The sequence below is a fragment of the Misgurnus anguillicaudatus genome, chromosome 22, assembly GCF_027580225.2.
Source record: "Misgurnus anguillicaudatus chromosome 22, ASM2758022v2, whole genome shotgun sequence".
NCBI lineage: Eukaryota > Metazoa > Chordata > Actinopteri > Cypriniformes > Cobitidae > Misgurnus > Misgurnus anguillicaudatus.
Window position 1 is genome coordinate 50,392,999 of NC_073358.2, and position 17,755 is coordinate 50,410,753.

Sequence of the window (17,755 nt, forward strand, 5' to 3'; positions counted from 1 at the left end):
GACACTTCCTTAACAGTAAACTCTGATTACGCATGAGATTATGCCAGTATCTGGCAAACGCCAGCGTCTCTTTTATTATAAACCCTTTAGATGCATCTGCACCAGGCACTTATTTTGACAAGACACGTGATGCACATAGGATCTCATATTTTGAAAAAAGGAACCATACACATGACGGGCCACATGTACATATATCAAGCGCCCTCGAAAAAAATCACCGGCGGCCACTGACCGCAGGTCCAATTACATGGAAGTTGCCTTTTTGCCCTACAGAGAACGTTTTGCCATGTGTTGTCTTAGACAATTACATGTTTGTCCTGTGGCGGCTACCGTAGCTTCTTTATGAGTTTTGAATGGGAGGGGTGAGCCGTGGTTGCATTTCACAATCTTACCACTGGATGTCGCTAAAAATCTGCACAGTGGACATTTCACAGGGGACATTTTACAAGACTTTTTAACTCATTTCCTGCACTGCAAAAAAATTATTTAAGAAAAAAAATTCTAAGTAGTTTTGTCTTGTTTTCAATAAAAAATATCTAAAAATTCTTAAATTAAGATTTTTTTTCTTGATGAGCAAAACAACCCAAGAAAATAAGTCTATAGTTTTTATCAACTTTAAATGATTTTGTGCATAAAACAAGCAAACAAAAAATCTGCCAATGGAGTAAGCAAAAAAATTAAAAAAAAAATTGCTTACCCCATTGGCAGATTTGTTTGCTTGTTTTATGCAAAAAATCACTTATATTTGATATTTTTAGATATATCAAATTATAAATTGAAAAATAAATTAAATTTATTTTCTTGGGTCGTTTTGCTTATCAAGAAAAAGCATCTTAATTTAAGAATTTTTAGATAGTATTTTTGTCTTGTTTTCGGTAAAAATAAGATTTTTTTTCTTGAAAATATTTTTTTGCAGTGTGACAGCCATTTTTTGCGATTTTCACAAAAGTTTCACAAAAGGCCTTCCAGGAAAAATTTCTTCTAAAAATCTATAAACATACAAATATATCAAATGAAAGAACAGACCCTCTGCTTTCAAACAAACAATAAACATACAAACAAAACGGGGAAAAACTTTTCATCCTATCTATATTTTTTCTCTGCTTATAAACTCTTAAATATAGGTATCTTTCTTAAAAAATATTTTTTTAGCAAAAAACTGAAAAAATTGCATTTTTGTAAAGGAATTTTGTTAGAGATCAGATTCAGAATGATTATCAAAACATACACACAGTTTAAAATATAAAAAATATGCTTCATATTTTTTATAAATTGGGTAAGTGTGGTATTACAGATTAACATAAAACCTCATCAGGAACACTTTTTTATGCAATTTTTTTCTCTTAAAGGTGACATAGAATGATTGAACGGAGTATTTATCCTTGTTCTGTGATGTGACATGTAGACAATTTTTTTGTTTGGGTCTGTAATGCCTTAGAAGCTTTCTAAAAACCTCTCAGATAGCTATATTAGGGTGGGGAGTTTAAACAAGTGGTTTTGCACCTATTTGGCTCCCCCTACTGGCTTAACTTGCCATCTCATTACTGATTGGCTGACTTTGCTGCCACTCAAAAAATGTAGCCAATTATTTTAAAGTGGAGGGGCAGGGAGATGCCTGTGATGTCATAAGCATCAGTTTTTCAGATTGGGCTGTTTTCTGGCTGACATTTCTAAAAGAGGAATTTCTATGAGACTGCATGTCTAGCACTTTTTGTATGTTCGTGACTACAATTATTCAACAAAGACAAGCTAAAAATGGTTTTTCATTCTCTGTCCCCTTTAATTGCTGAGACAACTTGTCAATGGTGGGAAAAGAGTTAAATATGTTGAATAAATCTTTGGTGTCCCCATGCAGACTACGTATGTGAAGTTTTAGCTCAAAATACCACATATAATTTAAAGGGGTCATATTATGAGTTTTTTTAAAAGATGTAAAATAAGTCGTTGGTGTCCTCAGAGTATGTATGTGAAGTTTTAGCTCAAAATACCATATAGATAATTTATTATAACATGTTAAAATTGCCACTTTGTAGGTGTTCATTTTTGGGGCTGTCCATTTAAATGCAAATGAGCTGATGACATGCAAACACTAGCCTCTTTCACACAGTAATTCTGGTAAATTACCATGAATTTACCAGAATGAATTTACCAGTGAATACAAAAATGTGCTGTTCACACACGAAGTGGCGTTCCGTTATTTTACCAGTAAGACATCATTCACACATCAGTATCAAAATACCGGTAAATTCGTTGAGAAAGCGGAAGTACCTGTAGCACGCGGCGAGCTCAGTGTTGTATTTGTAAACAATCCACTTCGTTCATATCCACGGTCCGTATTTTGCTGTTTTCACGTCTGTGGTAAACAGTCGCGAAGTTGCTCATGACCAAACAACATTGAATGAGACGACGTAAAACCGAAAATGCGTTTTTAACAACACTACTGTTTGCACGTTGGCTTCACAGAGGGCGTGCTAAGGACGTCGGCAATTCGGCGGTAAGCTGTTTTAAACAACTTTGGTGAAGAAATGTGGACGTAAACTTCAGGTGTGCTCAACTTTCAAGCAGCATGTGTTTGGAAACGTCCGTAAACAGTGCGGGGGTAAACGCGTCATCTGTATTAAAACGCTATGATTGGCCCGAAGCTGTCAGCACGGTCTGACGTCGTCCGTTCTAAATGCCGGTAATCCTATAATTTTCGTTCACACATAGCGCTTACCGGTAAATTACTGGTAATCTTACAACCTGTCTTACTGATCTGTTAACTGCAATTTACCAGTAAATTACCAGTAAAGACTGTATGTGTGAAAGGGACTACTGATTGCCATAATGGTGCTTTGTTGAAATTAAAACTCAATTGTGCTGTCAATTATTTCTCTCTCTCTTTCTTTTAATACCATGTAATAATGTTGAAATATTTTAAATGTGACTGTAATAGAGTGATATATATTTGTGTCCGACAGGTCTGATGGTAAATTTCCCAAAGTTTTACGGCTTTTCACACATGACATTTGAACCTCTTAAAAACTCTTACCAGAGCTTCCAAATCAGCCTGGAGTTTAAGGTATAATCTGAGTTAGACTGCAGAATGATTACTGAATGAAAATCAATGTGTCTATGAGCCAGAATATGAATATACCGCTTTGATTTCAGACAGAAGCTGAAGATGGTATGCTGTTATATTGTGGTGAAAACGAACACGGGAGAGGAGATTTTACCTCTCTGGCTCTTGTGCGGAGAAAACTACATTACAGGTGATTGCACAAAAGAGCTAAAGCTTTATTAACTTTTGAACATTATTAACTTTCATTCAGTACAGTTTACACTTCTGACATTAATAATATAATACAAATGATTTCTTTGATATTGCTTTAATATTTTTGTTATTGATGACGTTATTTGTGCACAGGTTTAACTGTGGTACCGGAGCGGCACAGATTGTGAGCGATAGCTCTGTTGTGATTGGACAGTGGCACACGGTAACTATATTTAGAGACGGTATGAACGGATGGCTGCGACTAGACAACGACACACCTGTGTCTGGACGTTCTCAGGTATTTCTTAATACATCACAAAAAATGTATGTCAGTGTAGGCTGTGTATTGAATTTAATGGTAGAGGGCTGTAAAAGTCAGAATTCAATATTATACATTCAAGCTCTTTTTCTTTGTTTGTTTATCTTTTTGTCTCAGGGCCAGTATACTAAAATAACTTTCCGCTCGCCTCTGTTTTTGGGCGGCGCTCCGAATGCCTACTGGTTGGTGAGGGCGGTGGGGACGAATCGTAGATTTCAGGGCTGCATTCAGAGTCTGACTGTCAACCGTAAAGCCATCGACCTCCGACCTTGGCCCAAAGGAAATGCATTGAGTGGAGCGGACATCGGTCAGTTCACATTCACATATATATATATATATATGGATGTATGAATATGCTAATTAGTTCCCGCCTCCACTTAATCACATTGGCTTGGACTACCTTATCCTTTCAGTCAATACATTGACATGATTGGTAACAACATGGGTGACGTAAAAATCTGATGGTTTTGAACTGCATCTTTGGTAAACTGCAATTTATGGAGAAAATACTCAGCAGTGGGGTTGACTATGAATTTGCATATGGTTTGCTTTAAAATGTACCCCGACTATTAATACTTGTATGCTTTAATACTTTATATTTGCCTTCAACTATTTAAATTCATTGATAGACACATTAAATATTTCCATTACTTAAAAAACACATGTAATGCGCATTTTAACCCATAGAGGCCGCCATTGTGTTTCTCGTTCTGAAATTGATGGGGTGTAATGGTTGTTGTGAAATATTACTACAGTTTACTATAGTAATTACTATGGTATCTTCTATAGTTTTTCAAGTGTGAATTTTTTATTTCCCACTCACACATTTTTTATTTCTTCTTTCATTAGTATGTTTTCTGTATTATTTTTCATTTATGTTACTCTCTGTTAGTGGTGGCTGGTGACTTCTCTTCCAAGGGGCGCAAATTCAACATATGTGTTCTGAGTTTCGTGTGGTGCCCTTCATGTCATAATATGTGTTCGTCGCATCATGTGGACCATGTGCATCATGCGTCATGTCAAAATAAGTGCCTACTGCACACTTGTCAAAAGGGTTTTATCATAAACCCATTCGACGCGTGTGCAACAGGCACTTATTTTGACATGACACGTGATGCACATAAGTGAACATGACGTGCCAAACACATATTTTGAAATGATGAGCCACACACATGACGGGCTAAAAACATGTTGTGGCGAAGCTTCGCATCGTAGCCCTAAAAAAAAGTAGTCACCGGCCGTCACTGATCTCTGTGAAAGGGCTGAACAGAAGACCTGATGCTATATTTTAAAAAATGTGGACCAAATACAGCCACCTGCTGTCTGTGTGCATTTTTGTTGTGTTTTTTGCATTTGTACATAATTTCTTAATCTACTGTTTGAAACCTTGTTTATATGTTTACCTCGCTGTAGCATAAAAAAACAGGTTTTAGTGCAACCATTTTGCGTCATGTATGGTGATGAAAAACAAAATGGCAGCCTCAGATTTAAAACGATTTTCAAGTTTATTAAAACTATGACATTTATACAGTTTTTTTTTTCAGATTCATGTTTTTATACAGGGGTAAGCATATTAAAAACACCACACAGACATATGAACAACATTAAAACCTTCACAACAGGGGGACTTTAAATAAAATAAAATATGGTTTTTTTAGATATTATTATACACTTAAAGCACAATTTCTGTCAGTGTTTATTGTATGTATGTTGTTTTTAAAGTGTGTTTTGTCTGTTTCAGGTGAGTGTAGTGACAGTGTTTGTGATGAAGTCACCTGTGCTAATGGAGGAATCTGCTTTGCCAGTCGAGCTGATGGTTTCATCTGTTTGTGTCCGCTGGGTTATAAGGGCGTCCTCTGTGAGGAGAGTGAGTCTCACACACACATAGACACCCAACTAATAAAGTCTGCTTGTTTATATTTGGGCCATTGCAAAATAATCTATAGGTGAATGTATACAGTACTGCACTGTACATGTACACACACACCCAGACACATCCATAATGTACATTTACATTTATGCATTTGGGAGACGGTGTCATGAGCAATTCAGTCTCCCCTAGGACCCCGATTGGTACCTAGCACTAATGCCTGTTCAAAAAAAATTCATTGCGATATCTCGTCTGCGTTAGCGGTTTAGCAAGCTAATTACGTTGTACAAAATAGAAGCATAATTTTTTTTTTTTAAATAAAAGTTAACAAAAAATAATATAATAAACTTATATTCATGTTGCAGACACGTCAGTACCTTTGTGTCATCATCTGCTTTTCAAAAACAATACTTTTATTTTTGTAAATTATTAACATACCTTACGAAATGTATTTTTTTAAATAGTAAAAGTGTAGTAATCATGGCTTATAAATTATAATTTTAATGTGTGATTCAGCTATGTAGTAATCATGTTTTTTAAGTAATTTATTAACTTTACACAGTACAAAAGTGGATAGGGTACAGTATAATAATCTAAATAATAAAATCTCACAAGCAATGTGTAGATCTCCCACCTATAGCCTCATTTACTATATAAAACATATCATTTAAAAGACATCAACTGTAATTTTAACAACGTTCTAACTACATAAATCATAACGGGATTTTGTAGGAATTGTAATAAGGCGCTAAGAAAACTACCCATAAGGAATTTTTTCAGCCAATGGAATCACGCGGGGGTCCTAAGGGGGCAGAATTGCCAGGGGGGACCGAATTGCTCATGACAACGGTTCCAAATCAAAAAAAAAAAAGTCAGTATCTGTGTTCTCTGCGATTTAACCCCCACAACATTACATTATTTATGCTAAAAACATGAATGATTCTGAAAATAGGAGAGGGGCTGCTGTTAGTTTACAAAGTGATTTTTATGCCTTTTTACATGTTGATTATTTTAATAAAACATTTTATATGGTTAAAGTTTAATATGGCTCATATCACATTAAAGATCACATAACACACACAGTTTCTGCCAATCTCATGTTAATATTGGGTGCCTATAGAGTAGTATTTTATCCTTCATATGTCCATAAAGTCTTTCGTGTTGTCAGATTTATAAAAAACAGAACAGCCTTTCCTTTTTTTTCGAAAAAGGCAGAACTCTTGGAAGCGTACGTACGGTAGGAGGAGGAGATAAAGATTTTCGAGTACAACACAGCAGTATGTTGGTGTTGTTTACATTATATGCACTTATGCGCTGATTGCAAACAAAACACTTGAGATTAGATTTTGATTTACTTACCACCTGCTATCGCCTAAACTATTTTAAGGTTGGGACCGTCCATTACTCAGCTTAAAGGGGACATTCCAGAAGACGTTTTAAGATATTAAATAAATCTTTGATGTCCCCAGAGTACATATGTGAAGTTTTAGCTCAAAATACCATATAGGTAATTTATTGTGGCATGTTAAAATAGGCAATTTATGGGGCTGAGCAAAAATGCACCGTTTTTGTGTGTATCCCTTTAAATCCAAACGAGCTGCTCAGGTGGGCGGAGTCTCAAGCGCTCCCGCTGTAGAGCATCGAGGCGAGGGAGATTCTCTCACGAAAGAAGTTAGTGAGCGATGTAAAGCATTATAAATATGAACAAGTTTAAAAAGTCAATTATCTGTTTTATGCATACTAAATACATGTTTATCAGTAGATGGGGAACATTGTGGAATAAAAATAAAGACTTAAGGTCTCATGTTGCCCTTGTTTTAAACAGGCATAATGAGTTTCAGCATGTTACAATAAAATACACGTCCACAAACACTCAGAAGTTTGCTTTTTGACCAAACCACACGAGCACATTTAAATGATCTGTAATAAAACAACACGTTTAATGCTTAAACTTTAGAGAAACAGATCAAATGACATGTTTAAGTTTATTGTGCACACATATTGAACACATTCGCGTTTCTGTCAGTCTCTCATCTATTTTGTAACTCCTCATTCATTTGAAACTTCAGAGAAACATTAAACAACATATTTACTTATTGTGTATGATAGTGAATACGCGTTGTTCACTCACTCTGTCTCGTGCAGTGCATTAATCCTCGTGTTCATTTATATAAACTTCAGAGAAACATATTAAACAACATAACTTGCTTGAAAGCGAACCGTCGCGTTGCTCTCTCTCTCTCTCTCTCTCTCGTTCGTTCGCTCACTCGCTCTCTCTCTCTTGCACTAAGGTAACGTTAATCCTTTAGAACGTTAATTCAATCTTTAGAAAGATTATTAAAACTACAAGTTATAAGATTGTAGGCTCCTGTTTGTGTTTGAGGGAATACAAACGCGTCATGCTGTCAGTCATACTTTCTCTCGGTCACTCTCACTCGAGGTAGCCTCATGGTTGGATAGCGCAGTTGAAGGGGCGGTATCATTATAATTGGAGCCCTTACCTACGTCATGGGGGGAGCGAAATCCGCATGACCTATTTATTCACATGCTTGCAGAGAGAGCCTTACCAAAAAAAAGTTACAGGGTTGCTATTTTTCATGTTTTCTGGGTTGGTAGAAGCACTGGGGACCCGATTATAGCACTTAAACATGGAAAAAGTCTGATTTTCATGGAATGTCCCCTTTAAATGATTGGGAAATTTTGCATCAAACTGTTCCTTGTTTGTAAAGCAATCTTCTCAGAAATGCAAGTTATAAACATAAACCCATTCGCAATTACCTTGCTGTCCGGGAAAAACAAACTGCATCCACTGTCGTCTTAAGACAGGGTTACTTGAAAAGCCAACATGATCTCACGGAAAGTCGTGTTATAGTCGCAAAATAATTTAGTTAATTTATTCATGTCCATGGCACGAAATGCAGCTTTTTGTGTCTTGAGCATGAGTCTATAAATAATTTCTTTTTCGTGTCATTTTATGTATTGTTTTCTTATTTTTTTGGTCACTTGGGAATGGGGTTAGATTTGGGGTTTGGGTTAGGATGTACTTTTATGTATTGGTTTTTACGTGTTTTTCTTCGGCTTTTAAAACTATTCTCACCTTGAGATAGAGTTGGGGTTTGGGTTAAGATGTCTAAAAATGTAGCAGATAGTGATTCTAACCCCAATGTGATGATGGTAAAAGAAAATAGGAAATACAATGAGAAAACAATACATACATTAAACGAAAAAGAAAGTCATGCAATGGACACTGAAAACTATGACACGACAAAGACATTCGTACTCAAGGCACAAAAAAGCTGACTTTTGTGCCATGGACACGAATAAATTAATAACATTTTTTCGTGACTATAACACGACTTTCTGTCTGAAAAACAAATCTGTGAAAAGCTGAATAAGGTTTTATTCTCCTTACTTCCAAAGACACGTTTTTTGCCGTTAAATAGGCAAAAGATGTTGCATGCAGGAATGTTTGTTACTTCTACTCTAAGGAACAATGCTAATGATGAGCGCTCTCAGTCTGATTGACATGTGGGCGTGTTTTCCGGGGGGAAGTGCTCATAAAAGGAATAAGGGGTCCATGATACGTAACAGTTGTTCGAAAAAACTTTCCGAAACTTGTAGGAAAGAGGAGTGAGTTCGGCCCAAAATTACACGTTCAACTGCTTTTTTGACACTTTGCCTACGTTTAGCATGATGAATACAACTCTTTAAATGTTAATAAGTCAGAATGCATAAAATACCATTAACCCCCCTTTAAATCACTGTGTTATTTGTTTCAATAATATCATTTCTTTTTTTTAGGTTTCCTGCTGTCTTTACCACAGTTTAATGAAAGCATGTATTCATACGCCAGCGCTCCCTGGCCTCAGCCCACCCATAACTATCTCTCCTTTATGGAGTTTGAAATCACCTTCCAGCCAACCGATCCTGACGGCATGCTGCTCTACACCGATGACACGGCCAGTCGTGACTTCCTGTCCATCATTCTGATCGATGGATACGTGGAGTTTCGCTTCGACTGCGGCTCAGGTGCTGCTGTCATCAGGTGAACTGTGGAATGCAATAATGATGTAACTTTGATCATAAAGTGTTTGTGACTGGTAAAAAGAGACTTGTCATTTTTTGCCAGGAGTCCTGAGGCTATCAACATGGATTCATGGCATGAGTTACGTGCATCTCGCACAGCCAAAAATGGGATTCTGCAGGTTGACAACCAGAGGCCAGTGGAGGGCATGGCTGAGGTAAACATCATACTGTATATAATATACATTTACTATAATAAACGGGGAAAAATTGGCATGAAAGCGCAATTCCAAAAAACTCAGATTATAACTATTATAATTACAAAAAAGTACAAACTACATAACACAGGGGCAACATCTGATTTCCATAATGACCAACGCAATCTACTAGCAGCGCAAATTAGTTCAGGATTGCTGATCTTGACTTCAGCCCCCACGGACATCACAGCGGAAAATTCAGGGTGTTTAATCCCAGCTAACAAAGCCATAGTACACTGAAAAGAACTGGAGGACAAAAAATTAAGTTTACAATAAGTTTTGAAATGTCTGATATTGTGTGACTTCTCCTAGTGATTCCTATTTTATTTACTTCAGCAAATAAAAAATAACAGCTTGGCAAACAAAATTTTTGAATAATACATTCGTCTGGCATTCCAAAAATAATCCTCTGCATTGTTTCATGCATTATTTGCTTACTGTAATGCCTCTTTTTTTAGCAATGTGTAGCCATTTTAAGTGCAAAGTAATTTAAGACATGTTTTTTTTCTGTGTAAAATAATCACGCAAATACCAGTCATAACACGCATGCAAAAATTAGTAAATCGCATAGCTTGAATCATTTAAATAATCTCCTCTCAAAAATGTTGTGTCTGAAAAGGAAACTCCTAGAAATGTATATGTAGTAAGATCAGTCGCAAAAATAAGACCACACCTTTACAGCGCTAATGATCCACTGCACGTCTTTAGGAAATCCTGACAGTCGCTATTTAACGCCAAAATTATGGTTTGTGCTGGCGCAAGTTCTTAGTAAATCCAGCCCAAAGGATTTTACGGGGTACTGACATTGCTGTTTGTGTTTCTTTAATTAAAGGTGCTCTAAGTGAATTCACGTGTTTTTATCCTTGAAATAAAGAAAGAAAGAAATTTCAAATCGCATAGCTTGAATCATTTAAATAATCTACTCTCAAAAATGTTGTGTCTGAAAAGGAAACTCCTTGAAATGTATATGCAGTAAGATCAGTCGCAAAAATAAGACCACACCTTTACAGCACTAATGATCCACTGCACGTCTTTAGGAAATCCTGACAGTTGCTATTTAACGCCAAAATTATGGTTTGCGCTGGCGCAAGTTATTAGTAAATCCAGCCCAAAGGATTTAAAGGGGTACTGACATTGCTGTTTGTGTTTCTTTAATTAAAGGTACTCTAAGTGAATTCACGTGTTTTAGACCATAAAATTTTTTTTGTTACATACAGCAAACATCTCACTATTCTCTTGCTGCCTGTCGGCTGATCAAATCGTAAAAAAATGCGATCTCTGTAGACAGCCCAGGCTCCACAAACTGCAATAAAAACAAAGTGGCCAAACCTACAAACAGAAACCATAACAAAGTGTTCCAGCCAATAAACGACAAGAAGGATTTGGGGGTGGTGGTTGGGCGCGTTCATGAAAGCACGGAAGGGAGAGGGAGGGGGAGAAGTTAGGAGTTTGTGTCCGTGGCATGGCTTTTTTTCGTGTCATTTTATGTACTGTTTTATCTCTTTTTTCCTATTTTTAAATCATTGTCGCTTTGGGTTATGGTTAGATTTAGGGTTTAGGGTGTACTTTTATATATTGGTTTCTACATGTTTTTCTTCTGCTTTCAAAACTTTTCTCTCCTGGAGTTGGGGTTAGAATTGGGGTTTGGGTTAGGATGTCTAAAAATAAAACAGAAAGTTATTCTAACCCCAACCTCAAGCGACAATGGTAAGAAAATAGGGGGAAAAAATGAGAAAACAATACATAAAACAAAACGAAAAAGAAAGTCGTGCCACGGACATGAGAAACTATTTATAGAAATTTGTGCGAGTGTCACGAAAAAGAAATTTGTGCTCAAGGCACGAAAAAAAGTTGAATTTTGTGCCATGGACACGAAAAATGTATCAAATTTTGCGCGACTATAACACGACTTTTTGTGAGATCAGTCTGGAAGATGTAGTCATGTTATCCTCTTATATGGGATTTGATATGGTGAAGCTCCAAAAAGCACATCCACCCATCATTAAAATAATCCAAATAACTTCATTATGTTAATATTATATCTTGTGAAGCAAAAAACAATTTGCGTTTACTAAAAAAAATAATATTTTGAGTTTTCAGTAGATATTCTTATAGGTTTAGCAACAGATATGGAAACACTAGCCTGGTCCAACCAGACTCTCATACATTCATTTCATTTGTACAGAGAGTCTGGCCACGCTCCATTGCAAAGCGTTACTTCCGTTAAGGAGGGTCCTCTGTTGAAGTTTAAAACTATTAAATCTGCCCAGAGTCACTCAGGATCTGCCATAGGCGATCGCTAACGTTTGGTCATGACGTATATCATGCGCCGAACCCGGCCGAAAAGTCAGAATACTCAGACTAACAAAACTTAGCAAACCTGGTTCTTGCTCCGTAATTAACTTCTTTATATTTGGCAGCTTTGCAACAACGGATCGAATAGCTTTTCTCACGTCTTTATCCGCTGCCATTACTGAACTACAACTCAAACTGACGCACGACCTCAACGTCATCGTTCTTAGCCACCCCCATCTGTTCGCTGATTGGACCTGCAGATTTTTGCAGGAGAAAACGAAACTCTACACAGCAGTCCCAGACGTAGTACTGAAGCGAAATGAAAATTAAGCGGAAGCACGTAGGAGGGCGGAGCCAGGCTACGGAAACACACCAGTCGGTGTGAATTACTTACAAATGGAGAAAAATCGTAATTTTCAAAGATGTACTCATTTATGCTAAGCACTGTATCTAAAACTATACAACTATACTAACTTATCCTGTAGCCTATAATAATCACACTGGTTTCTATCTTTCTTTGTCTGTCTTTCTCAGGGGGCGTTTACACAGATTAAATGTAGTTCCCCTTTATATATTGGAGGAGTTCCTAATTATGACATTACGAAGCCCAGCGCTGGACTCCTGAGACCTTTTAGTGGAGCTGTTCAGAAGGTATCAGAGTTTACTTAAGTTAAAAATACTACACTGCATACTACATACTGTTGATTTCTGCTGTAAAATGTTACAATTATTACCCTCTGTTGTATAATTGTATGGTATGAAGACATATTTAGCAAATTATATTTATATATAAATATTTATTTTTTAGGGCTGTCAATAGATTAATCGCAATAAAAGTTTGTGTGTTGTGTGTAATTATTATGTTTATATAAATGCACACATGCATCTATAAATGTAAGACATTTTTTATTTATGTATATTTTATATATATATATATATATATATCATAAAATATATGAAGTGCTTGGTTCCATTAAAATAATAAAAACATATAATACATATAAACATACATACGCACGCACGCATGCACACACACACACATGTAGTTTTTTTATGTGTAATTTGTGTTTATTGCATTGTGTAGAAAAGGAGGAGTGGCGTTTATTGCGCTTTGGGAAAAAATGGTCACAAAAATACTGGTATTCCTAGCTTTGTGGGGACAATTGGTCCCCACAACGTGATAATTACCAGGTACACACGCACACACACACACACAATTATGACAGATATGCACACACATATATTATGCAAAAACTTTTATTTTGTATGCAATTAATTGCAATTAATTTTTTGACGACCCTAATATTTTATACATATTTTACAAACGTTTGTATTTTTGCCAGGACATATTTGTTGCAAATACAAAATATATATTTGAAATATGTTAAAATATGAAGGTTAAAACTAAATATATTTTTAAAAAAGTTTTACTTTCTACAATATGTATTTAGCATCTATTCAAAAAAAATATTTTTTGCCATATGGGAATTATTTTGAGCCATATTGAATATCAAAGAATGTTTAAAATCTTAAAAAAGTCTAATAATATTCAATCTCCTCTTGACGCAGATTTCTCTGAATGACCGCAGTATAGAGCTCAATCCAGGCCAGGCGTTCGGGATAAACGTACTGAACGCTGCTCATCCGTGTGTGGAGAATCCGTGTGCTAACGGAGGAGTGTGCAGGCCCAAGTGGGACGACTATGACTGTGACTGCACACTTGGATACGATGGGAAACACTGCCAAAAAGGTGAACACACACATACACACAATAATGCAAGTTTACATTTAACATCTGCAGTACATAAAACACTATCTTGTGTTTGGTTTTAATCTGAAATGTTTATTTTTTTCTGCTCCCTAGAATGTGGAAATTATTGCTTAAACAGTAAGTGCCCAGTATGCATGCTCTTTTATCATCCTGTTTTGGTTTCTGGTGCCATCTAGTGGAAATGAATGAGCTTTGCACTTTGTCTTTTTTGATTCAGCTGTTACCGAATCGATTGAGATTCCTCAGTTCACTGGACGCAGCTATCTGACATATGACAACAGAGATATACTGAAAAGGTAGAGTACACAGGCTTTTAAATCATATGCATGTAATTCTTGTGTGCATGCCATCTTAAGCTTAAATCAGTATGTATGAAGTTGCCTTCATTACCATTGAAATGCATGAATACATGTGTTTATTGGTGGCCATTTCTGTAGGTTATCAGGATCGAGGACAAACATCTTTATGCGTTTCAAGAGCACATCCAAAGATGGTCTTTTACTCTGGCGAGGAGAGAGTCCGATGAGAGCCAACAGTGACTACCTGTCTCTCGGCCTTCATGATGGGGCGCTCATTTTCAGGTGTAAAGTCGAGAAGATCTGTATGCACATCTGTATGCACATGTACCTGGAATTACGAAGTCATGTTGACATCTCATGTTCTTGTTACAGTTATAATTTAGGCAGCGGGGTCGCCTCTGTGATTGTTAATGGAACCTTCAGTGACAGCAGGTGGCACAGAGTAAAAGCTGTGAGGTGAGATAGTGTATGAATAGTAAAATAATCAGAAAAACAATTAATAAAATAAATAAATAATAATAATAATAATTATTATTAATGATGATAATAATACTTAATAAAGAAATGCATATATATTAAAGCAATAAGCCCCTAGAAGCAATGGGTTACCAGAGCATTTTATAACAGCTAAGGGGCGTTGTTAGGCACGACGCGAAGCGGAGCTGTTATAAAAATGCACTGTAACCCCACTGCTTCGCGGGGTTTATTGCATTTATAAAACGGTTACTTCATATGCATAGCAGGGTTTCACAAAATAAAACACAAATAACTTTTAATTATATTAGTACAAATATTACTCTTCGCCCAAACAAAGTAGTTCCTCAGAATCAAGTGTGGCTGCAACAGAGTGCAATTCTCAAGCAACACAGACGCAGCAAAGACACAATGAAAATATGATTAAAGACTGTGGTGTTAATTTTTATAAATCAACATTCATCTAAAATATACATTAACATTTATATCGTGCAACTGTTGAAGTGATGATCAAATATGCTTGGAAGCATGCTTAACTCTTTCCACCCAGTCAGCGTTTTGTTTTTTTTAAGTTGCCGCCCAGTTTTAGTTTAATGCCTTACAGAAAAATTATCTTCTTTAAATAAACATAAAATATCAAATGAAAGAACAGACCATCCGCTTTCCAACAACAACAACAAAAACGTTTCATCCTACCTTCATTTGTTCTCTTATCAGTTATCACAAATTTTCAGCTAAAAGCGGAGATAATATCATTTTGGTGAAGAACTTTTGTAAGAGATCAGATTCAGAGCCATCAAAACGTACACGTCACGCCAAATCCACCACAACGCTGTTGTGTCGAGTGAATACGTCAGTGTTTAAGTTGGGTAAAATTGCCATCTAGTGGATAATAGCGGAAATATCAATTTAAGACAAAAACAACCCAGAGAACGTTTTCTCTTTATTGACGAAATGACTCAACAATATTTATTGACAGCAGGTGGCACATTATGGATATCGCCATAATTGTGCAAATGTAGAAAAATTAAAAAATGATTAAAGACTGTGGTGTTTATTTTCATAAATTTAGTACGCAGCAACAGTGGCGCAGTGATACTTGTGATGCGGTCTGAACCGTGGGTTTACCGGGGTATTTTGTCACGGCTTAGAACGCGTTTCAACCAATCAGAATGAAGAACCAGAACGAGCCGTTTTATAATGTCTATTTTATTATAAGCAATTTACAGATCAAGTTTATCAGTATTTGTGTGCCCTGGGAATCAAACCCATGACCATTGCACTCTTGATGCAATGCTCTACCAGTTAAGCTACAGAATTTGTAGTGGTAAATTATATCACACTATTAGTATAAAATTGATTTTTGGTATTAAATGCATATTTTTTTTATCAGCATTCCTTCCATTTTGTATGCCATGTTAATTGTTGCAGTGCATTATGGGATTGCTTGCAGGATGCAATGTTGCTGGGGAAATTTGGCAAAACTGTGTTTCTTATTATTTAAGTTTGCCAACCTTTGGTGACTACCCCATAGGGATGTCATTTGATTTAAAGTTAATTATGTTATGTATTTAAAGGGACGGACAGTCTGGTAAACTTACAGTCGATGATTATGGAGCAAAAACAGCCAAATCTCCTGGTAAAATGAGACAGTTGAACATTAACGGCGATCTTTACATCGGTAAGTGATAAATGATACATTGAAAATAACCATCCAATACACATTTTAACTTAACATAACTGTAACTTAATAAATAGAGAAATTATTTAGTAAATGCATTTTAAAGTTCAAATAAAAATAAATTGCACCTTTGTATTTTTTTTTTTTTTAAGTAACATGATTTTAACTTTATCTATTTTTTCAATTTGTAAAGCAATTCATGGTAACACTTTCTATGAAGCTCCCTTGATTATTATTTATAGGCAGTTATTTCTATTCTATAAATATATTTATAAAGACACAACAACACGTATACCCCATTATAAGAACAGTATAGTTAAATTTATGAATTTTTTTATTACTACTTATAAGTGATGCATTTGCATTTCAATGTGCATGCTCATAATCCACTTTACACTGATTTATAACTACTCAGATTTATAACTACTAATTTACAACTACTTCCATGGGGGTATTTATAAAAATGCAGTCTGCATTGCTATAATGTCATTATATTATAGTTTCTACTTACTTAATCATGCAAATTTACTTCTACAGTATTTTAAATAACTGATATAATTTATATTGTTATAACCATGTTATAAGTTACTTATTATAAGTGATAATACAGTTATTAACCTCTATACAGTAAATGCTTTATTGATGGCTTTAAATAAAGTGAAAGCATAGGATACAAATGTTAGGAAATCATAAGATGTTAACTAAAATAGCCATGGTGTGAGTTACTTATTATGAGTCATAATGCAGTTATTAACCTCTACAAATGCATTATTGATGGCTTTAAGTAGTGTGTTCACTTTACTTAAAGCCATCAATAATGCATTTAGAGGTTAATAACTGTATTATGACACATAATAAGTAACTTATAACATAGTTATAACAATATAAATCAAATCAGTTATTTGAAATAGAACTAAATCTGCATGATTAATTAAGTCGTAACTATAATATAATAACATTATAGCAATGCAGGCTGCACCTTTATCATGGAAGTATAGACTGAGTTATTAAAGGAATGTTCCATTTTCTTAAAGGAAAAATTCAAATAGTTTGCTCACCACCATGTCGTCCAGGATGTTGATGTCTTTCTTTGTTCGGTCGAGAGGAAATTATGTTTTTTGAGGAAAACATTGCAGGATTTTTCTCATCTTAATTGACTTTAATAGACACCAACAATTAACAATTAACTCAACACGTAACAGTTTTTTTCAACGGAGTATCAAAGGACCACAAACAATCCCGAACGAGGCACAAGGGTCTTATAGCAAATCGATTGTCATTTTTGACAAGAAAAATAACAAATATAGACTTTTAAAGCACAACTTCTCTTCATGTAGATCCGGTCGTAATGCACCAGGTGACCCCACGCAATACGTCATGACGTCAAGAGGTCACAGAAGACGAACGCGAAACTCCGCCCCAGTGTTTACAAGTGTGTTAAAAGATGACCGTTCCTACGTATGTCAACTGATACTAATTAATGTCTTTGTGTCAGTTTATTGTTTAAAATGGT

At 35.7% G+C, this 17,755-nt stretch overlaps 1 protein-coding gene across 2 annotated transcripts in view; it reads left to right on the forward strand.

The window, feature by feature from the left end:
• egflam (EGF-like, fibronectin type III and laminin G domains) overlaps positions 1-17,755 on the forward strand; it is a 28,890-nt gene that overhangs the window by 9,350 nt on the left and 1,785 nt on the right. For both annotated transcript variants that reach the window (XM_055198332.2, XM_055198333.2), the window contains exons 10-23: positions 2,961-3,061; positions 3,151-3,251; positions 3,407-3,551; positions 3,690-3,879; positions 5,314-5,439; positions 9,244-9,487; positions 9,572-9,683; positions 12,552-12,668; positions 13,587-13,767; positions 13,882-13,905; positions 14,006-14,084; positions 14,226-14,369; positions 14,460-14,543; positions 16,139-16,242. In XM_055198332.2, the coding sequence (XP_055054307.2) occupies positions 2,961-3,061; positions 3,151-3,251; positions 3,407-3,551; positions 3,690-3,879; positions 5,314-5,439; positions 9,244-9,487; positions 9,572-9,683; positions 12,552-12,668; positions 13,587-13,767; positions 13,882-13,905; positions 14,006-14,084; positions 14,226-14,369; positions 14,460-14,543; positions 16,139-16,242 (1,752 nt within the window). The remainder of the gene's footprint in view (positions 1-2,960; positions 3,062-3,150; positions 3,252-3,406; positions 3,552-3,689; positions 3,880-5,313; positions 5,440-9,243; positions 9,488-9,571; positions 9,684-12,551; positions 12,669-13,586; positions 13,768-13,881; positions 13,906-14,005; positions 14,085-14,225; positions 14,370-14,459; positions 14,544-16,138; positions 16,243-17,755) is intronic.